Source organism: Poeciliopsis prolifica, unplaced genomic scaffold (genome assembly GCF_027474105.1).
Source record: "Poeciliopsis prolifica strain line A6 unplaced genomic scaffold, Auburn_PproV2 SCAFFOLD022, whole genome shotgun sequence".
In the NCBI taxonomy this organism is placed as follows: domain Eukaryota; kingdom Metazoa; phylum Chordata; class Actinopteri; order Cyprinodontiformes; family Poeciliidae; genus Poeciliopsis; species Poeciliopsis prolifica.
Window position 1 is genome coordinate 5054747 of NW_026562397.1, and position 25081 is coordinate 5079827.

At 35.6% G+C, this 25081-nt stretch overlaps 1 protein-coding gene across 8 annotated transcripts in view; it reads right to left on the bottom strand.

Annotated features, from left to right (window-relative positions):
* ncam1b (neural cell adhesion molecule 1b) overlaps window positions 1-25081 on the bottom strand; it is a 111210-nt gene that overhangs the window by 52941 nt on the left and 33188 nt on the right. For all 8 annotated transcript variants that reach the window (XM_055045406.1, XM_055045405.1, XM_055045409.1 and 5 more), the window contains exons 2-4: window positions 8201-8275; window positions 5075-5284; window positions 3154-3297 (exon numbers count right to left, since the gene is read on the bottom strand). In XM_055045406.1, the coding sequence (XP_054901381.1) occupies window positions 3154-3297; window positions 5075-5284; window positions 8201-8275 (429 nt within the window). The remainder of the gene's footprint in view (window positions 1-3153; window positions 3298-5074; window positions 5285-8200; window positions 8276-25081) is intronic.

Consider the following 25081-nt stretch of genomic DNA (forward strand, 5'->3'; position numbering starts at 1 on the left):
AGCGGAACAAATGGGGAAACTCTTGTCTATATTAAATGGTAAATGGTCTGTACTTCTACAGCGCTTTATCTAGTCTAGAACACTCTGAAGCTCTTTTACACTACAACTAGTCATCCACCCAATCACGCACGCACACATTCACACACAACATTAATAATGCAATACATTACTAATACAGCTTTTTGTAAAATATTTAAATAATCTATGTTTTATTTCCTGAAAGCTCTGGTACAAAACTTATAGGCTTTTGGATCAAAGTTTAAGGAATATTTTATGCCAAATAATTAAAGCAAATAAAAAAATAAACTATTCAAGAAACAGCCAAAAGTAAGATGAAGGTTCCTTTTTCCTGTTAATATATTTTTCAGATGTTTCAAACATATTTTTGCAGACTGGCTTGGAAAAAGAAGTCTTTTACACAAACCATAAAAACAACAGTCAGTTGTACTCAGTGAATTAATAAAGGACAATTAACTAGTCATTACAAATGATCTAATACGTTGATCCCTTTAATCACAGACAAAATCTACATTGTGACTAAGCTGAACAGCATATTTAATGTATCTTTTCAAAACAAGCTCGCTTTTATCATAAAACAACTTTGGTCTGGAAGCAAATTTTTATGTCTCGGAATCAAAATATTTCTTAAAATTGATTAAAAAATTTTTTCATGTACTCTATGGTTTATGCATTGAATTATTAGTTGGAGGTCCTCTTGCATGAATTACAAATAATCACTGACTGAAACTTCATAATAGACTTCAACACAAAACCTGCTGCTCTCTCCTCCTCCAAACTCTGGTATCATCGAAACAGGGATGCGACTAACAATTATTTTAGTAAACTATTAATCTATTGGTTATTCTAATGATTAATCAATTAATCAGATAAAAAATGGATACATTCTACATATTTTTTATTCTTTCAGACTATTTTTTACACAGTATTAAAAATATGTTAAAATATGCAAATAAGCTAATCTTTCAATGTGTTTATTAAGTAATAAAACATTTAATTGCTTGAAATGCAATAGCATAGCATTCTATGGGGCTATCTTTGATCAAATGTAGCAAAGGATGCATCTGCAGCTAAACCAAATACTATCTACTAAATCTGCTGATTATTAATTATTTTTTGATTAATTAATGGATAGCAAAAGGTGCTTAAAAGGTAATTTAGTTATTTTTTCCATAATTTGAACCAGTTTAAATTAAAAGTGCCACTTATGGAGTTCTTGGCCGAACATATTTACAAATAAGGTTTTCCATCTCAAATGCAATTTATATGCAAATATATAGTACAGTTTTACTTAATTACAACATACTGCAACGTCAGAAATATTGCAGCATGTTTTTTTCAGAAAATGGCCTTTTTTAAAGTCTGCATACTCCAGTTAACAATTCATCACTAAATTATTTCAATAATCGTTTAATCATGTTTAATTCGATTAATTGTTTCAACCCTGCTTCCAATTGAAATACAAAATTTACGTTAATCTGATTTTATAAATATACATAATTTCTACTTTCATTTAGGAACTGTTTTTAACAGACATAACTTTCAGTTTTCAATCATTTCTGAGAAAATTTAAAGAAAAAAAAAATTTCCTCATCCTTTTTTTAAAGGTATGTCATAAGAAGGGTTTATTTAGGACATTACATAAGCAGTGATCTTTAAGGTGAAGCAGATATTTATAGACAGTGGTGTAAGCCATGCAGGAGCACATGTTTACTTGTGGATTTAGCTCTATGTACATTGCCTGTGCAGATATTCCTTTTCAAAGGTTTTCCAATCCTCTTGTATTCTGCCCACCTGTAGTGTTGTAACAAAAAGGCAGCTTACAGAGGCTCAAACAGGCTTACAACAATGATTGCTGCTGAAACCTCTGCAAGGTACAGCACAAGCCAGATGTTTTCTCCCCTCACTGCATCCAACTGCTCCACATTTCACTGTTAATAATAATTCAGATTATCTGCAGGTTATTGGAATCTGCAAGCAACATCTAATCAAATCCAGTCAACTGCAGACTGTAATACATGTAGGTTTTTTTATGATTCAAAGTTGCAAACTGTGAAACATTGCTACTATCTAAACAGAATAGATACTTCCATTTTGTTAGAGTTTTATTAACATGTCCTGCACGTCTCCAAAAAGCTGGAGGCAAATAGAAATATGCCCAAAGCAACAGGAATGTTTAACTTTGAAATGAAATATGAACCACAAAACTGTAATCCAAACCGCTGTTGCAACCCACACGAGCATGTGTTATTTCCTAGTAAGCAAAACCAACACTAACATTATTAAACTGCCAGTGTCGAATGAGACGAAGAGTGGATTTTATTTTCAAACCCGAGACAAAATTAATTTTTTTTTTCTTTCAAAGCACAGATAAACCCCAGAGAAAAAAGAAATGAGCAGTGGTGCACAAGCAATTTTAACTTTGTGACACCAGCAGATCTGCATAAATATAATTAGGTAGCCTTTCTTTGGGTGCCAGAATGCGCTTTCAGAAATTCTCCCTATCTTTTGACAGCTCTGTATAGGCTGGGGAGATTTCCCTAATTATACCACACTGCAGAACAGAACAGATGCATTATAAGTTGCATGATAATATTTAATATTGCATAGATTCACTTCACAACACAAGTTATAATAGGGCTAGGGCTTTAGTTTTTTTTTCATTTTGACTAATCATATACATTAAAAACTTTGACACAAACAATTGACTTTTTACCTTTTTGTTTTTTTCTTTTTCATATAAAACAAATCCAGCTGGAATTTTTTTTTTTTTTTTTTTGCTTGTTTCTGGTATGCCCATAAATCTGGCACACAAATACTTTATTTATGTATTAAATAATTATTCCTAGTTTTTATTTTATACATATATTTGTTAAGTTTTACATTTATGTCTTTTTGGAAGAGAACAACACTGTGTCTTTCTATGACTAGAACATGATTCTCATGGGGGGCCAGTGAGGTAGCCTATGTTTTCGAAAGGGGGGCCCCCTGCCGACCCCTCCTGGTGACCCCTCTGGTCATTGACTCTATTGAAAAATTTTAATCGCTCTTAAGCATCACAAGGATTACAGGACTAGTTTATGATTTAAATATCCAAAGACCCCAACAACTAGTAATAGGGACAAACAGCCTTACCATCTTTCTCCATCTGTATTTTGGCTCCTTTGTATTTCCAAAAGACTGTAGGTGGGGGTGAGCTGGTGACATCACAGACGATATTTGCGTTGTCTCCTTCATTAAACTCTTGGCGAGACGGTGCATTTGTGAAGGTTATTCTTTCTGCAACGAAACCCGTAAACCACAATCACACTCAAGGATTTGCTTCATCTAATGCAGTGATTGTCACCATGAGGTCGGAAGAACTCATGCATTTTCATGCATTTTTTTGAATGGGGAGTTTAGCTTAAGAATTGAAGTGTTGTGCAAGATTAGATTAGCACATTATTTTGCACTTTCTTACACCAACTTCAGAAGCTTTGTGAGGTGAGAATGCTAGTGTTTTTTCTTGATCCAATTTTTGTGAAGAACAAATACCGATCATTTTGTGGCGTAGAGTGAGGCAGATAGCTTGGAGGTTCAAATGTGGGTAAAAGTCATAAGAATAGTTCCTGATGAGTCTTACTCGTCACATTTTCATTCTCTATTTAACCTCTTCCTCATCCCATTATAAAACATTTCACACCTTTGTATTTAAGTACAAAGGTATTTTTGCACACATTTACTTAATTTAAAAACAACCGAGGCTAACCAAGCTAAAGCAGCAGAAACAGAACTTCAAAATAAAAATGTTTGAGCATAAAACTGTTATCTGTCAAATCAAATAAGCTTTTATTTGTATCGTGCCAAATTATTTCAATGTTAAATATTAAATTTTTAGAAGTACGAATGCAGAGGAATCTATATTTTAACAATTTGTTAATTGGCAGTTTTACCAATACGTTCTGCACAAAATGTTGCATAACCCACTGAAAAACTCCCCTTGTGGAAGACTCCATTTTGTACCAGAAAGAAATTGGGTTTAAAGCATAGAAAATCACAAAGGTATAAAATGCTGAAAGCAACCCTTTAAAAGACTGAATAAACCACTAGCCTCTGACCTTTTCAGCGCACAACAGGACTTAGATCTAGACCACTACAAATGACAGACTTAAAAACCTCATGTATGTCATTTCTATGGCAGAACGACGCTAATGTGGTATTGATGCAATTATATAGGATGTTCATATTTCAGAAATGTATCACTATAATCAATATAACCAAAGCTTTGTAAAGATGTGCTGAAAATGCTCATAATATCTCTTACTTACAAAATAGAAATGCTCGTCAGAGCAAGCGCTAAAAAACATGACCTGGTTTTTAGTGGAATTGTGACCAAATCGGTGAGATTCTTGGAGTGAAGTTTCTAAGATAAGTTTGCTGCTTTTATTAGTATTTTGCAGGTGTAACAGTGCAGTCCATCAGCAGTCTGCTGCCTCTCCTGCTAACCTTTAGACTGATGACAAACTTTCTTGGGACTGCGGTGGTGTGAGGTAGGTGCACGTTTTATAAGGCTGCTTACCTTTACGTTTTCCTGAATAAAAAACACAACTTTCTAAATCATCCCAGCATTGACAAAGCCAAAATGAATATTTATGAAGCTGCATTCTTATTTTTTTAAATATTGGATAGTATACTTTAAAAGTGCATCTTTTAAAACAATTTACAATAAATAGCTAAAACAGCTCGAGGACAAAAAAAAGTTTTGAGTAAACTGATTTCATCATATGGACATTTGTTGATGTTTGGCATTCAAGCAAAAATAAAAACCATTACTCAGAAGAGCCAGACATCAGACAGGATCATTAAACAGCCCTTTAATGGTCTTCCGACACTTTATTGAGCTGATGGAAAAACCCCTTACTTGAAAAAAACGAAAAGAATAATGTGTTGCCTTTGAGCAGTCAATAAAATACAACAAACCCCATTCTTTTTATTTTTCATCCTGCATGCATGTTTGCATGATTTAACGTTTTTAAAGGCTGCCATGGAGGAGAGGAGAAGGGGGGACAGCACTTACGAAAGATTTTCACTTTAACGGTTGCCTCTGCTTGCTGGTCTCCGTTGGTGGCGACGCACTTGTACGTCCCGGCGCTATCGGTCTTGGCTTCATAAAATGTGAGGGTGGAAGATGACTCATCGTTGCGGGTTACAGTCAAGTCTGGTCTATTCGGGGCTATCCGCTCCCCGCTCGGGCCATACCAGTCCACGTGTTTGGCAACGCCTACAACTAGGTACACAGAAAGACGAGCAGGAGATGAGAAAAGAGACAGTAATAGTGGGCTCACTCCAAGTCTAGAGGAATCAGATCCTGTCAGCAGATGACATACTGAACGCGGGTGAATCGTTTTTTTTTTACTTCTTATTGTGTTTTTTATCTTTTCACTATGGACCTTTTTTGTGTCTGGAATAAGTTTGTGATGATGTATTTTTTGAATTTTAAATGGATTTAAATAATGAGATGACTGGCATAATTTGATCATGATTGCATCATATAAAGCGCTTTGGTGAACAATTCATACCCCTTGAATCTTTTCACATTAACATCACACCCAAAATCTTTATTGTATTTTATTAGGAACAGACCAACATTAAGCCATGCAACACAATATATATTTTCAGGACATGCTTTCCACTCTGATTTCATTGTACAACAACCTGCCATTGCAGTTTAAGCTCTTGTAGAGTATTTCTCTACCTTTGCAAAATAGCTCCAGCTCAGGCAGAGAGTATCTCTGAACATATATTTTCAGATTCCCTTTTGGTTTTAGGTCTAGTCTTTGACATATTATTCTGCTCAGAGCTAAACTATTCCAAAGTATCTCTGGCTGTATGCTTAGGATCTGTGCCCTGCTGGAAGGTAATCCTTTATTTCACTCGTTTTTTTTTTTTTTTTTTTTTGCCTCAAGCAGGTTTTCTTCCAGGATTGTCCTTTGAATGCAAACTTTGAACAGATTGCCTTATCTTTTAGCAATACTTTTCTTCCAGCACTCTTTAATGAATGCAGACTTGCATAGTGCTATACTAAGGCTATATTTACGTGGCAGGTAAATGCGACTCATATCAGACTGCTAGCTGATATGTTGTGCCTAGATGGGACATTTGTCCAGTAGTATTGGAAGTGTCTGTGGTTTGAACAGTAATGTTGCATCTTATTTGACTTTAGCTTCATTAACATTAGAGATGTGTCATAATTCTGCACCAGAAAAAGCCAGACATGGTAAATGAGTGGCTGATAACTATGACTCTGGAAATTCCGATAGAAGTCTGTCAGTGAGGTTCTTCATTTCACAATCCAGACAGACTTCCCTACAAAAGTTATAGTCAGTGCATCACAAAATTATTTGCACTTCCTTTTATTTCGCAGTGCTTAATTTTTATAAGCTGTGCTTTCTTTTTATCAACTTCCTTTGTTTTGTTTTCATCTCGTGACAATACTTTTGGCTCCCGCTAGTGAATGACTTTAAAATCGATCCACTGACAGCGGTGTCCATTATTCCTTCTGTAAACAATGCAATGCTGTGGGACATCTACGCTCTTCTGCACATCTGGGTGGCTGTTCACACACAAATCTGACTGAGGTGTGTGAATGACCACGCAAAAATATTATAATCTGATTGGACACAAATTTTTGTAAGATTTTCCTGTGGACCTCTGAAGCTCCTACAACATCAACATCGCCATCTTGGCTACTTCTCTGACCAATGTTTCCCTTGCCCAGCCTGTTTTTGTCCCATACTCTTACCTAACCTAGACTTGTATTAAACTTTTCACAACTTTATCTTTGACTATTCTGTTGTTTTAATGTAGGCATATTATAGCACTCTGAAGGTTGTTGCAGTAATGGTATTATTAATTAGGTAAGCCAAAGTAGACCCAACTTAAGAGTACAACCTAAATCGAATTAAAAAAAAATTTAAAAAGTAATATGAATGACACAGTTGCATTTTGTTAAACTAGTTTACATTTGCGTAAAATATTGTTACTTAAATGTAAAAAACAACAACAATGTGTTCTTATTTAAAGCACAGGTTAGCACAAAGTGTGTCTTCCACTGGAAATCAATGTAAGTTTCACTATTTCTCGGGTTTCCCATTGGAGTCGTTTTGCAAAGTAAGACTATAAAACATCAAACATCTAACTACTGTTTTAGTGATTAAAAACGTCAAGTTTTTTTTCCGTTTTGACACAATCTCATTTCACCAACCAAAGGACTATTGGCTCGATCAGCATATTTTAGATGTCTCTGCTCCAGCACACCTGATTCCAATGATAACATTAAGCCCTGCATGCTACCAAATGCTGGAGAAATATGTTAATCACCCATTTATTCAGGTCAGCTGTGTGGCAGAAGGAAAACTCCTAGAACATGCGGGGTAGTGGTCCCTGGGGACTGAGAAACACTGAGATTCTCCAGCTAACTGACCAGAAGCCAGAATCAGACGATTTTAACTTGATTAATTCCAATCAACTTAAAATTAGAACCCATCAAGTAAAATTTTTGTATAATGCAAAACGAAGAACTCACTATTTTTCTAATAGCATACTGAAAGACGCATTTAAGACTAAGATGAAGATTAGAGACGTTTGCTTTGATGCTACAAATCTTTCCCTTGCAATTTCTTTAACTTTTGACAGATATTAAAATGGCACAACAAGCAAAGTGTGGAGTCACAGAATACATAACACATATTTTGTCATTTTGAAGTTCTTACAATATATAAAAAAAGAAACACCAGATGCCCAAGTGGGGTTTAAAGACATTTGAAAATGCATATCATCTGAGCAAGACCTGGTGCAACTTTATGTTCCAGTACCTTTTATAACCTGCAGTGTTCTTTACTAAGTACATCAAATTCAGATGCTCTAATGAGCTCAGAAATTTAGACACAGTAAGATAGTGTCAAAATTATTCAGTTTCAAGTAGCAAGTAAAGTCAAAATTTAAAGGCTACAGTAAATTGTCTCTTCTCAGTATAAAGAATCTTAAGTACTTTGGGCAAGGCCGACTCATTTTTAAATGACGCAAATTTCAAAACAAACTGTTTTTTTTTTCTTTTTATCTTCCACACCAAGTTAAAACCAATATATAAAATGAAATGATATTTAAATGAAGTACCATAAAGAAAATGAATGCTGTAACTTACCATCACACATGAAGAATTTGGACTCTCCAAGGCTAATCTCACCATGGGTAGGTGTGATCTGGACCTCCAATGAAACTACAAATGCAAAGAAAGTCACAATTATATCATTTGCAAGCAGGTATATAAAATATGATTAACAGAAATAAAGGTTGCACATAAATTATTTAAAGACAACTTATATTTATCACTACTGACATAATTTGCAGTATCCACTGGAAATGACATCCATAAAGAACTTCTCAAGCCTTTCAATAATGACACATTTCTTAAGTCCCTGTTAGATTTTAAACAAGGTATCCCTCAGAAAACTTGCTAAGCCCGGTGGTTGGGCTTTGGGGCCATACAGCGGCCCGTCGTGTTTTTGAGTTAACAAATGTTTAAAGCGGACAGGAAATTTGAAAATATCACTTGATAATTATGTTATTGAAAGATTGGAAGATTAATACTTGAACACTAACTAACTTAAAAAATGCAAACATTTTAAAAAGACATAAAAAATAAATGCTTAGCCTGTCGGGGCCACAAATAAAGCCTGGTGGCCCGCCAGACTTATTATACACTGAGGGAAACTGTTAAGTAAATATGTGTATCTAAATGAGGACAAATATATTTGAATGTAATTCTGATAACTTTTTAACAGTTATCAGCCACTAAAGAAATCCTAAATATAGTTACTGTTTTTTTTTTTTGTTTGTTTTTTAATCTAAGTTAAACTAAGGTCTTTTATACAAAATAAAGAGTTCTTGTACTGTTCAAGATTATAGTTTCCTTGTGGTAACAACACGTACTGCCTGTATATAGAAGTGGTTGCATATCCAAGACTACATTCATACTTATTTTGTCATGTTTTATTTTTTGGTCTCATTTTTTGTAGTCTGAAAGAGAAGTTAAAATGTGCAAAGCCCATGCACATCAATAACTGTACCAATTTTGGCTCCTTGCAGACCTGCTATCAAAACATGACTAACAATCCCTGCCTCTCCACTGCCAGCAGCCCTGTCCTTTCAAGAAAAATAACATCAAGTTATCACCACAATTAATCAGTTCCACACACACACAGAAGGAACTGGTGGAGCTGGAGAAGAAAAACAGCTCTGTCACAATGTGTCAAGAGGAAAGAAATGTTTAGTTACTTTAATAAATGATGTCCACTTGCAACATGAGATACTGTAAATTATTTCAAAAAAGGATGTGCGCCACAATGCCACAATTCACAAAAAAATACAGTATAAACAATAACCTACAGTTACCAACAATTAAAAATAAGTACATAAAATATATATCCAATTAACCAAATACATTATTTTCAAAGCAGAACTTTGGTTCTTGTGTGGGTTAACCAATCAGACGTTAGCATCTGTCTGACAAAACCCGAAGAAAGTCTAAAGCAAAAATTGCTCTGTTTTGTGTTGTTTTATAAATTGCATTGGTTCTTAGAATTTTCTTGTGTATTTTGAAGTGATGTGTAATTTTCATTTTCACTTTTAGGCTGGCTTTGACAACTGTCAGTGATAAAAACTTTCGCTGTTAAGTCTGTCGTTGAATAATGTGCACAGTCTGTTGACAAATAAATAATTTAATCGGTTAATTAATTTGCTTATGGGCTGTAGCAGAAGGAGCCTTAACTGAATAAGACTAATAAAATAAATATATTTCATTTCTAACCATAATCACTACAGTCATTTATAATTTGTTATTTTTAATTTGTTATAGCTGCACACTTTTACAAATTTCTAGATTTATTCAAACTGAGATAGGAACATGTGTTTATTACAGCTCAGCTGCACTGCATATAGTGGAATGCAAGTCTGTCCCTCCACCACGTTTTTCTAGGCACTTGCTGTCAACAATTAACAACAAATAAGCTATGAAACATTTACAAAACAAAAAAAAAAAAAAATGAGGCTGTTTGGAAATGTATCCAGTCTGGAAAAGGGAACGTCAGGATGTAAAAATTAAAATTCACATTAGTTCCATTATGGCAATTCTGTTTTAAAACTACAGCTGGTAAATTATGAGCAATATGTCTGTGGGCTGAATACCGGTACACACAGGACGACTAATTAAATCAAATCAGCTTGTTTGATTAGTTTTGGCAGTAAGAAGAAGAACGATAAAAAAAAATGTTTTTTATTTTTTCACAATTCTCACAAGACCAATACTAATTGTTACAATATATATTGTCCTAGACAAATAGGTGTTTTTTTAGGAAAAACAAAATAATACATTTTCTAGATAAAGGCAATATACATGTGAAAATCAATTATTGCTTTTCTGTTTCAAATAAAAGAAGTAAAAAAAAATTGTCTAAAAATTATGTGTAAATATCACATAGCAAAATTTTACTCAAGTTACAGTTTCAAGCTGGCCTTATTATGCAAAGTAAGGGCAAAAAGACACAAAGTTATGACTTATCAATGGAAAAAAGAACATGGAGTAACTGAAGAAACTGGTATTTTTTTCTAAGTCTTTTCAATAAAGTGACATGAATTCCCTCAAGCATGTCAAAAGAAGATGGCTCCGTCTGAATAACTAAGACAGTCAAAGATAAAGGATAATTGGCTTACACTTTTTAATTTTACTGCACAATTTAGCAGCTGGTGCACAGCTTCAGCAGAATTCATTTGAGTCAGATCTAAAGCAGTTTTCTATTATTTTCAATCAACTTTACTTGACAGTAAATTATATAAAAACATGGTGTAAGAAGTAAGAAAAAAGAAGAAGACAAAAAACTCAATTTTGTGAGTGGGATCCTAAAGACAACTACCTACAATGTATAACTTATGAAGAGAACATGTTATAAATCCACATTTAATTATTGCCTGGAAAGACACAAGTTACAAACAGAGGCCTAAATTTGGCTGGGCTGCAAGTACTGAAAATTTAATTTCATTCATTGATGAATTCATATCTAATTGAATCCAAGCAGTCATTGAGTTAGTCGAGCTGAATTAACTGCAAAAAAGCTCAAATTAAACAAAAGAAAGAGTTGTTCCACTAACATTAGCGCACCTGTGTAAGAAAAAGACATACTATAAAAGAATCAATTTACCTTACAATTCATTTTCAGTGAAAACTCCTCGAGTTCCGAGGTAACAACGTATTTTTGATGAAATACTCAATCTTCCCAAGTTTTGTTTTTTATTTTAAATTGAGCCAGAGTGAATTATTCTCCTTGATCTCCTTAATCTCCTTGAAGAAAACACCAACAGATTTATGTTACTGAGATGGGAAAAAATATATATTTAGCAGTAAGTGGATAGGGAAAATCTAAGCGTTTAACAAAATGGAAACTCCACCAAATAACTCAGGTATTCAAGTGAAATGTTGCTGATTACAGATTTACAGATTTATTTCTCCTTCTCCTTCATATTCTTTGTTTGAATTTTCAAAAAAACCCACAGTTGTAATCCAATCTTTTTCATGATCGTTATTCACTTTGACAAAGTACAAACAATACAAAGCACAACTATTATGTTGACTAAATATTCCATAATTATTATGTCTAATCCATCCTTTCTATTCCTGCAGTACAGATCCAAGTCTTGAGAAATCCTATCTGCAGATGGCACTCAATACATTTTCTTCCGTAATGACACTGAACGCATCATAAACTCAATGAAACATTCCACTGTGTCATCTCCCTGAGGGAAATGTCTTGTGTTGATTTTGTTTAGTTTCAGTTGTATTCCTAAGAGAGAAACATGCTGTGTGTACATAATAGGAGGCATAACAAAAAAAGCAATGAGCTGATTAGCAATGTGCTTTTTATCAGCTACAAAATAATTCCATAAACGACAATAAACAGCAATCAGGAACTATTTTTATGTGTTTTGATAGAAAGGCAGAACTTAAACAATTAAGCAGAACAATTAAGCAGACACTTAGAGTACTACTGTCAAATTAAAACCTCATTTGATATTTTTTGTTGTTGTTGCACATGAGTTATCCTACCTTTGGGCATTGCTACATGATCAAGCATTTTATGACAAATTTGTTGTCATTTCGATTCTACTTACTTTAATCCCATTGACCACTAAAAGCGTAGCAGTGAGGTAATTCCACAATCAGACTTTATGCACAGGTGGTATTCTGACATTACCGAGCTTGGACTTACTGACCTCCAGGGGGCAACCCATTTTTTTTTCATACCGAGGTGCTTGACGTTTTCACACCTGTGGCCCTCTAAGTGGCTCTATCCATCTTTCCATCCATCCATCTCTCCCCACACACAATCTTAGGGAAATAAAACTACAGTAATTGTTGCTTGGTTGGTTTATTTATTTGTTACACCTAGGCTTTTTGAAAATAAATAATATGACACTGAATGCTTTTCATTTCCCCTCTGATGGCACGTTTGGAAGAAAAATGTATTGGTGGGTGAGTGGTAGAGGGGAGTATGTGGGTTGCAAAATTAAAAAACCTGCCAAATTCCCCATTGCCAACGGCAAACAACTTATTCTGCTACTGATTCATGTTTTGTGACGTTAATTGGATTGGATGCTTGACGTTTAGAAAATAGAAATTAGTGATCATTTAAAAATATATTAATCTAAAACACAGGGGACTCTGTTTTGCATAAGACAACTTTAGCCAACCACAACAGCCTGGCCGGCCTAATCATACCGATCCCAATTTTGGTCACACACCGCTGTAATATGGCTTTCCCAATCTTCAACACGACGTTCTCCTAAGTCAGCCAATGTGGTTTTGTTGGTTAGTCTGGCCAAGCTGATCCCATGCTTAATGGGTTAGAGGTCAGGACTGCAGAAAGCCCATTTCATTTTCTCCGCTCCAAAATTGTGGAGGTAGTCTCCAACAAACCCGGCTCTGCGGGGGCGACGGTTGTCAACTTGGAGGAGAGAGTTGTGGCATCTAATTAAAGGGATTTCAAAAATGTAGGGAATGCTATAAGGGGAAAATCTCAGCAATTACGGGTAACTGACCCAAGCCCGACTGCGGCATACAAATGACCAAACTGATAAAATAAAATAAAATAAAAAATGTGACAATCAAAATCTTTAGGAGCTCTTATTTTATGAGTCAACAGAAACAATTTGAATGTCTGTCATAAATTCAGACAGTAGTAAAGAAGGCTCTAAAATCCGCGCTCCATTCCAAAACCAGCAATGCAAAACCGTTGTTACACTGCAGACCAGCTGACAGAGGGATGAGAGTTCCACAGGGGCTTTCCGACAACTGAACCCTATATCGTTTTCCCACTCAATCACTAAATGTTTTTTCTCTTTATTGAGCTGAGTGCTTAAAAAAAACAGGTTCACACCTGCACAGTCAGAGAGTCTATCAAATTAAATCACTGTTAGCCAAACACTAATTGGCTCTCTAATTGAAGGTAGAGCCGAGCTTCCTCTTCACTAAGACCTATGAAGGTTTTCTAATTGCTCTCCAACCAACAGCTCACTTTCCATATATTAAAGGGAACTGTAGCTCCTGCCGCTCAACTCTTGAAAGAGACCAGAATCTCTCTCAAAGCAGGGGGGATGGCCGAATTACAAGAAGCAATTGTGAGGTCTGGAAATTTAATCCGCATGTGAACTTCTGGTAGCCGATCTGTTTGAAACCCAACACGTAGACTGTAGAATGCAAACCGCTCAGCCACAACATTACAATTTCTGCCAACTAAGAGCTCTGGGTAAAAAAAAAAAAAAAAAAGTAGTATCTTTTGTCATTTTGTAATGAAATACTTTGCGGGAGAACCCTTGATTTTGGAATTGATATGCCAGACTGATCATTTGAAATACCAGCGACACACCAGATTCTCCAACATTTTGTATTTAACCAGACCGCAAAAACCTCTGAGGAACCGCTCAAAAATTTAATAAACTCTGTTCCTGTTTTGTAGGTTCTAAACAGGAACGGAGGAAGAAAAATTTGAATTTTATGTTTCAAAATAAATTTGCAAATGCATTAAGAAATGACAGAATACCAACAATGACACACCCATGTCACTCAGTGAACAGAACTCTCAGAATTAGACCACCTGTAATGTGAACAAGAATCTGAATGAATCACAAACCTTTTGGGAAGCAAAAAATAAAATAAAATACAATACCATAGTTGCAGAAGTTTGCACGCTCTTAAACTAACATTTTATTTGAAGCATTATGGTTTTCTTAAAGCACTCAATTTTCTGAGGAGTCTATTTGCATGGCAAGTGTTGACTTGGTCATTTTTTTGTCCGTTCTGCAAAAGCACTTCAAATCTACGAAACTGTGAGGACATCTCCTGTGCAATAAAGGAAGAAGGCTCAAGGTTAGGTTTGATTAAAAGCAGTGCAGCACAAAGTGCTGGAAAAAGCTGAAAAGAGAAAATGTATTTTGTGCACACTGAGACGGATCTCGCTCTTTTTAGCTGATATTTTATCAGCATATTTAGTTGAGCAAAATTTATTGTTTTGTTGCAGTGTTAATTTGTTGGTTTTATCAAAACAAGTCTCTTTTGTAAATGAGATGCTGGATCTCAGTGAGAAATGCTGTGCAAATAAACGTCAAAAGAAATAAAATATCTGGAGCTCATGGTGAAAAAGAAATTGAAACTTCAAACAAACACCAGGAAATCAATTTTACATTTTTTAACAAGTTGCTTCTTCTGTTGCTTCATCCTTTTGTTGTCTCAGATATGTTTTGGCTCACTGTTATGCTGACAGATAAAGTTCCTTTTCATCATTCAGCTTCAAGCAGAAGACTGAACGTTTGTGTCCAATATTAACTCATATTTTGATCAGTTATTAACGATGTTTGTTCCTATGTATATGGAAAAGCTTCGATCTTGTCACCTAATCTCACAATCCAAGCATAAGATGCTCTGTCGATCGAGATTTCCTCCCCAGCAACAAAGTTCGGAACCCCTTTATAATCACAAAACGCTTAAAAAAATCTATTGCAGAACGAATGTGCATTGGAAAACATAAATCAGCTGATGGATCGGTCAGCTCCTAAATAGTGGAGCAATAAAACAAACCAATGAGCCTCTCTTGATTACTACTCTGTGTAGTTGTAAGGGCACTGCAGGCTAATGTGGCTAACAATGACGATGAAGCCAGACAATTGGAGCAGAAAATGTAGGAACCCCTAGCAGCCTACCCTGCTGCTTGAGTTGGTCACTAAACTAAATATTATACAACATAACCAGAAATATTGAATAGTCATATGAGCTCAACAAATATTTATAATTCTTGATATATCTTTACGTATTTCAACTATCAGATCGGTGTAAAGTGCTTTCATACCATTCCATTTTCAATTGATTGATCATTCATAGCACTTTGAAAAAATCCTTTACTAGTAATGTGAACTGTGGATGCTGACTACTAGTGCTGCTGCAACATGTTTAACATTGAGATGCTATTTTAGGCTTGAATAGCTTCACTGATAGGCTCACTCATTTTTGCAAAAGATACAGCAAATTCTGCAAAACGTCTCCCATCAAATCTATTTTATTGAATCAATTTGACAACAATGGACCAGAATTGTTGTTGTCCAACATTGTTGCTTGTAGATGATATTGTTCTCTTACATTCATACCAGAAACGCATGTTACTGGAATTTCTATATAAAAAATAAATAAAGACAATTAATTTTGCTAATGCATTTGAAAATCTGTTATTGATTAATTAAAATTAGCACTTTAATGTCACTGCACTGTTTTAAACACAATTTCATTTGCCATAGAATAATCCTTGGTGACCCTTGCTAATAAAATGCATTATAAACAGCAAATTGACAAATAAAATAATATATTGAGCCTTGGAAGATAAGCAAATACAATAACATCACATAATTGCACGACTGGAATACAGGTACACAGCTATAAAGGATGTTAACACGTAGACTAGGTGTTATCTGGTCTGTTTAACAAAGCCTGAACGTGACACTTCTAAACTGTTGTCGAAAATGATATTACACATTAAGTATTTTTCATTTTATTGGAAATGAGTTAGAAAGTTTTGCAGTTTTCAATCATAATGGATTATAGTTTATATTAAAAAGGTGTTAAAGTTTTGACGTTAACCTGAGTTTTTACACCACAACTACGCATTGTAATAAGCTTGATTTCATTGTGTGAAAACGTAATGTCCACTAAGTATATATATTTGTTAGTAGAGTAGAAAGATATTCAAGATTACTTCTCTGTCTCGAGAATTCCAATCATGTTTTTGTTTATTGTATTTTGAGTACTTTAAGCAACAATGTTTTTGTACAAAAACCCAAGAAAGGACATAAAAATTAGGTAAAAGAAACTGAGCCTGAACAGCATAAGAGAGACACAATGTCCCACTAATTACAAACCTAACCTTGAGCTCATGAAACTTGCATACAAACCAGAAGTAGCAAACTCAAACGCATGTTAGTCTTCCAAATTGTTAAGGCACCTCTACAGAAGACTGGGCTGGGAAACCTGGAGAAAAATAAACAATTCAAGCGGAAAAAGGAGTGACCTAGTTCTGGAAAAACTCCAATTAAACTTGGCATTTCTTGGACGATTAGAAAAAAAATCCCTAAGAGTCCCAGATCTAAAACCAACCTGCATTAACAGGCTATAATTCAATAAATTAGATCTACTACAAAACAGAGGTGTTATGAGGTAGAGTGCATTTACAGGAGTTTAGATAAATATTTTAAGGGAAAAAGAAAAATTTTTCAAAAGTTAAATCCAAATTATTGATTAAAAATCTTGCCAATTACAAGCGCAGAATATTATTGTGTTCTGACAGGAGCCCAAAGACAGACAGAGCTCGCAGTGCCAGCTACAAATATGAGCTGCAAATTAAAAATCCTAATTACAAGAAATAAGCTTGATAATTTAGGAGCAGAGCAAAATAGTCCTCCAATTGTGCACAACAGCAAGGGAAATGTGAAGAAGAAAACAGCAGGAAATCTAGATGGTTTTTTTTTCTTTCCTGCCTTCTATCAGGAACAAAAGGGGAGGAATTAGATCCGCCAATGTGGCTCACACACTGGCGCTTTATTTTAGATTCCCCAGTCAATGTAGCTGCAGGCAATGTCGTGTTTGGACACAGGCTTGTCATGACTTTACGAGACAGCTTGCGTTGTCAATAATTCAAGTATCTGAAGGTCAAGAACAAAAGCCTTTTGTTTTTCTGACTTAAAGATTATTAAATTCAATTGTAAGGTGAATATAAATGTACACTGGATAAATCTTGTGTGATTTAAAATCAAATGCATGCTTTCCTATTAATTGGCTTATGACCAGCTATGACTGACTCGTTTGCCATTCTCACTTCACTCCAGGCTTTGTTATGCATTCCCCCTTTTAGAGACTGTAGTCGTTCTTTTTTTAGCATAGCCATAAGGCGTTGTACTACAGTGCTAAATACCAGTACACATGTGCATGCACATGTGCCTGCACGTGCATGAAAGTGTTAGCATCTTCTGTGTAAACACGGTGATGGCAGGAGGATTATTTCATGAATGAGAACGATGTACATTGATGTCCTTGGGCTTAAGCAATCACCAGATCCAGCCGCTGCACCTTTAAACACTCTCACGTTCCCTAAACCCCAACCTTTCCAGCTTAAGTTGCCCCTTTAATGCAAGTTCCAAACAAAACGATGCTGGTATTTTAGAAGTAAGAGATAAAATATAAAGAGAAGGCATAGCATACAGGCGAGAATTTATGCAGAGCCTTGCTGTTTTGTTTTCTTGTTTGGCCTTCGCGGTTATCTCAGAACACCTCGGATGCTGCAGACTACACTTTGGGGCGTTGCAGTAAGCCTCAGCCCAAGACGCGATTCAGCTCACTTGCCATGTGGGATTATGCTTATTATCTGTTCTGCCAGTGTGAAACACACACATAAACATTCATAGCTACTTAAAGAGATTCAGCCTGCCACGTCGGCGGGCTTGACGTAAACCCAAGCTTGCCGATCGTCAAGGTAAAATAAGCAGATTTCAGATCTGTCCTTCAAACAAAGAGTAACCCACAGAAAGTGAGAATCACTGAGTAACTGAAGATACATGACGCTTTTTTTTAATACATTTTTAGATAAAACACAAGCAACATGGCACAAGTCACATAAAATAACCCACTGCCTCATGCTGTATGCGTTCTCTGTGTGCTGCAAAAACAGCTCTGACCCATTGGGGCCCAGAAGGAGGACCTCAGAGAGTGATCGGTGTCTCTGGCAACAGCCTCTTTAGGTCCTGTGGGTAATTGGGTGGAGCTTCTGTTGATCAGGCTTTCAGCACATCCAACAGATGCTCAATCAGATTGCAATCTGGGGGATTTGAAGGCTGACTCAGTGCCTGTAGCTCTTTGTCGTGTCATTCCAGATCTTCTTTTTCTTGTCTTTTTTTTTCTCTTTTTTTTATTGCAATGTGGTGGGCACAGGGTTACTTTAGTTGCTGAGTGCATTAAGTGTTGTTGTTTTTTGCTTGGAGAGGCACTTGGTGTGCAACAATGATGAGGTGGGTGGTGGGTGGCAGTTAGAACGATGAAACACAAGGCAGAAAAAACGGTCCTTAAATTCAGACTTTCAATGAGTTTACTATATTTCTATTTCACTGTGTCTCAGGGAAAGTGACATATTATTGCATTTCTCTGACAGCCTAATAATAGTCAAGCTAGGTTTCTGACACGCAGAATGTGAAAGCGGGTTACGGTGCCCTGATGAATCATTCATATCCCTTGAACTTTTTCAAATTTTGTCTTGTTGCAACTTTGAAAAACAACTCGAGCTCAGTTGTTTTTCAAACAACTCAGAAAATGTTCAAACTTTGAATGGCCTCAGATGTCTGCAACTAAATTCAGCTGACAGTCGGTTACAACACACAAATAAACTTGGATCTAAATCATTTTATTGCAGCAGCTCCTTAAAGAGTTAGGGGAATGGAGGTTAGTGGGTGGGCTTCTCTCCTGTTGGTCAACATCAAAATCCAAGTGTTAACTTGGGAAAGTTCTTGTTTTTTGTGGTGCTATATTTGACATATTAATTACTTTATTATGCCTACCGTTATTGCCAGTTATCCTCCATAGAAACAAAAGAGTTGTTACAAATGGGCTGATTTATTGCATGAACATTCAGTAGGGCTGTAACCTTGCATCGAATGATTATAGCAACTCGGTTTTTAAAATCCCTCGACGCAAATTATGCGTCTTGAAGCTTCATTAAATTACATTTCACTATTTAGCGCTACGTGTTTCGGCCGGATAATTATTTGTGTTGCACAACACTCTCGCTCCTGAAATTCAGTTGTTGATTAATGCTAAGTGTGAGACTTTCTCCCTGAGCTGCTACTAGAGTTTGTCCATTAAACTTACTAAAGACTGTTTTATTTTAAGTGTCTTTGTTACACTGCTGCTTTATTGTTTTTATTATTAAATTTGATGTAATTTCAGAAGTGTGTGTGATTTATGTCCAGATTGACATAAAAATGACCTGTTGTTACAGTTTAATTTTCTAATCTACACAAACGTCAGAGTCAGGGACGCACAGACATGAAAATTTAGGCCACTATTTATACCTGATACAAGTATTTTATGAAATTTTTTCATTTGGTTATTCAATTAATTTTCAGAATGATTGATATATTACTCGTTTACCAAAGCAATAGTTTACAACAGCCCTAAAACAGATTCACAGATGCAATTGTGTGAAAAAAATAAATAATGTCCTCAAAGAAAGAAAGTGACTATCAGTAGTTCTCGTACCATCTCTTTCTTAATAATTTTCCATGCTACCAAAGATGTTCTACCTTTAAGAAAGAGACAAGAAATTAGGGTTGTGAGTTAGATAATAATATATGACCTCCTGCATATCTTGAAAAGACTATATTTAAAAAGATGGAATACCAGCCTAAGACTTAGCTTTTCCAATACTAATGACATCCAATTCAATTCTAATCATTCTATAGGCATTTTTTTCCTGACTGTATATTTATATATATTTATAATCTTCAGACTCTTGTGTGGTTGCACAGAAAATCCTAGCATAACTGCGGGATCTGAACTGTAATTTGTCTAGACTTTCATTTGATTTATTGTTACACAGACATGCGAGGATACACAAAAAACGATTCAGTACAGAAAAGTGAGGCTTCAAAAGCGGGGACAAAAGGTCGGCTGATCAATAACAAAAACATCAAGCTGCCATTTAAATCTATCGAGGCATAGAGCTTGTAATCGATAGTCCCTTATTTTGTTTTTAAATGATTTTGACCATTGCATGAAAGATTTTCGACAGGATCATTTGTTCTATTTTATTTTTTAAGGTTTATTTTCGCAGATACATGAATCTTTTTCTGGTGTAGTCTTGACACTCATATCAGTGATTAGGCAAGACTTCATACTTTATATCGTTATTTTTGTCCTTAATGCTAATTTATTTCATTTTGTGATTTGACATGTTTGAAAGTCATTCATTTCACTGTGCTCTACATATTAAATCCGACATTTTATACAGAAGTGGTTATTAAAGTTGAAATTATATTTTTCTTTTTTCATCTGCTTTCCAATCAACTGAAAAACTGTCAAGGGGCATTGAAAGCTGATAACAGATTTACCCTGCACTGACTGAACTGCTTATACTGGCTGCTGTCAGCTGTGGTGGTTCCTGTATTACCACCACTCCAGGCAAAATAACCTCCTTCTAATGAGAGTCGCACAAAGGAGGAGGAATTATTTGAACCAGAAAAGGACAAATGTGGATTAGACTAGATAGTAATGTAAAAAATACAGCTCTCTACTAGTAGGGTAAAAATGTCTTCATTTATGGTTATACCCTTCCAAGTTGACGCAGTCACATAGTGAACTGTGTTGACGAACCAAATCCAACATCAATCATGTCAAAGAAGGTTGTTCTAATTTGCCAGAAGTTTGATCACTACTTTAGCTACTAAAACAAGTTCTCCTAATATTATCTTATATCTAATCTTATCATACAAATGACTTCTCAGTCCCACATTCCTAAGGACTTTAGTGAACAGCCTAATGGACAAAAATTGTTGTGAAGACATGCTGAAGGCAGAGAGTCTGTGCTTCTTAAAGAGACACAGCCCCAATTTCTAGGTGTCAAATTACTTTTAAGTCAAATTTGATATATAAACCATTTTTATAACAACTGAAGGTAACATAGTTATTCATTTGTGATATACAGTAAAATGGCACTTCTATTTTTTTACGTTGCTGGAGTGGTTTCTAGTTGGCAAACTTGTCACACCACAGGCATAAATTTCATTGTAATATAAATAAGTTGCTGAATATATATGGGCAACACTTAACATTCTTGGACAGTCCAAACTCCAACAACTTTGGGAAGCCCTGATATGTGTGCAAGTTCTTCTTTTAAAAACCGCTTTGGCTCCTGCGGAAGCAGAGGCCGGCTCATAAATTCTGTGTTTTGGTCCACTGCACACAAAAGACTTTACACGTATTCCTTCTTTGTTAACATCAATACAAAGACGGCACAAACCCAAACCTTTTAATTTTGTAAACACTCACCATTGAGGTCCCCACAAGCAAGTTCTTTTTTTATATAATAAAATACTTCTATTCTGGACTCCCAGCTTTTAAGGAAGAAGTAAATATTTGCTTGCAGCTCATGTCTCTCAACCACAGTTAAACTCAATTGTACTAGTTGCTATGGAAACATGTCCCTCCACCCCCAGCTCTTCCTCCGCTCCCCTTCCCTCCCCTCTCCTCTTTTTTTGACATCACTACTTTCTTTCCTCTGCTCTCTCCCAACTCTCTTATATGGCTGATTGGATGCAGCAGTGCAGCCTGAGAGGAGTGCCTATTTACATTGAAGAGGCTGTCAAAATATCACAAATAGTTTCAGTTGATCACAATGACTAGTGAAAGGTGTGATCTCCCAACTTCTGCACCAGCAAACTCCACGTATTCAGGAAAAACCGTTTTGGATTGACTCCTTGCAGCAGAATCAGGATTTTATCACTCGTGATGTTGAGTAGCACTTTTTGATGCACAGCTTCTGCCTTCCTTTTTATAGCTCAAGGCGGAGGCGCAGCTATCTTCCAGGCTTTAGACATTTCATCTGTACATTACTGTTGTGTTTTGTTTTTGTGTGTGTCTTTTTTTTTCTTTTGCAAACCAGAAGGACCATACCAGATGGCCAGCGTCTTTATATATGATCTCTGTGCATTGGCTTTAGAAGAAATGGTTATGTACCAACCCAAAAAGGAAGTGGTGGTGTTGTGACAGACACTCACTGGAACCTAATTAGATGTGTTCCAAAGCTTTTAGTCCAAAAAGCCTGTGTAGAATTTAAACTTAAATCTTAATCCTGCATCATAGTTTCGGGGTATCCATTTGAAGTCGCTTACAATGCAGTTCATGTGCTTAAATTACTTTTATAAAATAGTGATTAGCTTTATCTGGAAATTATAGTATTCTGCTATCACATGGCACAGATAGTGGGATTTATTTTAATGGACTGTTACATTTTGTGAACTTAAATTGCTGACGTAATGGTGATGCTTATATAATATTATAAGGCAGCACACATTATAATAAGAGGTTAGAGCCATAATAGTTGGCTGCCTCACTGCACAGACCAAGTCTGAAAAATATCTGATCAATCAGAAAAACTGCTGTTTTCATAGTACAATAATTACATCATCAGGATGTCTAGTTGCTTTTTTTTGTCAATTTGCAATGGCAGGCCATTCAATGCGGCCTGCAAAGAATTTTTATGTTACGTTTGGGTCACTTCGTTTTTGGTTCCTCAAAACATACCATCATATACAGTCTGCTGCAGTCCTGATTTGCTTGCCATTTTCAGAATTTCATTGCATGTCATTTTATAATTCAATGCAGATTTCTGATAGATTTAAACACGCCATTTCTTGGTGATACAATACAGCACAAGACAGTGGTTATTTAATGCCACTTTGACAATAAATATGTTTCTAATGTGGGGCGCTGTGTGGTGGTGGCAGAAAATAAATGTTCCTGACAAAGTTCTTAAAGTTTGCAGAATCAACAAATGTCTCACATTTTAGGAAAAGACCCACTCTCGTCAGTTTTAAACTTGGGATGCAACGAAACTGCAAACGTTCCTCTGTCCATAATATCCAATCCAACAGTGTCCTTGCAGTGCAAACGAAAGGCACTGTGGGTGGTGTTAGATTTCCTCTTCTTTAGAGGAAATCATCTTGCTGCAGCAAACCTGTGATTCACACACAACTCCATTCTGCTTGCTCCTCTGTTTGCACCACCTTTTTACTGTAAAACAATGCCTAACCACGTTTGATGGATTTAAGTTTTTACCACTTGCTTTTTCTTCTCAGCCTCAACGACAAGAGAAGATTTTAACAATAATTAAATGGTAAAATGAATTTAACGGGAGATTTTTTTTTTCTTTTTTATAGAATCTGAAGCTAACGCTTGCTCTTGAGTTTTGGACACATATTTTGGTTACATGCAAAGATTTTTTCATCTTGAATTGAAAACACAGTTTACTATTTATTAATACTCATAGTGTGTTATATTTTCAGTATTTGTCATTTTTTGAGTTAGAGATTGATTACTAAATTAGTTGACAATTACTCCAACAATTGATTAATCATGTTTCATCCGATTAAGCATTTCAGTCGTGGTTATGATAGTCACATTGTTTTCACCAGATTTTGCTCAAGAATGGGGTTTTACGAGTTCGCTGCAGTCCGTCTGGTCAGGGAATCAAATGTACTGTCATTGCTTCCTGCTAATCTTTGCCTTCTGGCTAACACGACTGATTATTTACAGCTGCAAGTTGACCTGAATGCAACACTTAAACATAGATATGAGAGACTTGGGTTTTTTTTTGTTTGTTTCTTTGTTTTTGGTAATCTACATAGTAAGGTGTGTGAATGAATATGAAGGAACTAGGAGTCCAGTTAAAATTACTTCATCCGGGCAACACAATACTATGTTTGATGCAAAATCTATAATCACAATGCAGTGGTGTGTGTCTGAGTCCAAATCACAAAGTAGTAATGGAAGCTTTCAGGACTTTTCTCACCCACTGGACAGAAGTAGTTGCTAATCCCATGGACAACTGACTGTACAACTGTCAGTTGTACAGTTGTACAGCCTGCTGTACAATTTAAGCAGGCTGGTTTCCTAGGCATGTCCAATTGTTGCTTTGGCCTCAAGACATGATAATTGATACTCCATTCCTTAGTGCTGTTTGATGTGCTGTGGGGTTGTTTTCACAATGCCACTTCTAATTTATATTATAGGACAAATGAGTTGTTCTTTTCTATAGTAAGTCATTTTGTTACACTATTAATAAAATCCATTTGTCAGGATTTTAATGTCAAAAGCCATAAAGTAGCCATTCATATCAAGTGCGATGTGCTGAAGAAAACTGAAGCCCCATTCCAAACAGCAGGTGTTATTATGGAGGAAAATAACACTGCTGCACAGCAGAAATTTCACTAGAAGAAACCATGCAGAAATGTTCTTTCTTCAAACACAAAGTTAACTACTCTCCACACCACCGAATCCAAGGTCAAAAATGGTCTGCTGCTCTAAATGATTTATTCAAAGGGACACATTGTTGGTATTTTCACATACTCTGAGACACAGTGTGTCTGTATAGCTGCTCAACCTCCGATTTCTACTTCATTTGAAATCAAATTAGATGAGCATTGACATTGGAAAAGCCAAAAAGATCCAGGAGTTGTTCTCTCCATTAATGTGTGGACATCATTTGGATATTTGAACTTAAAGAAAATGGATGTGTATGTGAAATAATTATTTGAATTTGTCACGGCAAAACTTCCATCTGATCCCTAAAATCACAATTATTGTGTTTATATATTGCAATTCTTGGAGTGTTGTTTTTTTGTTCTCTAATCATCATGCATTACTTGTACTCCCAAACCCAATTCAATTAGA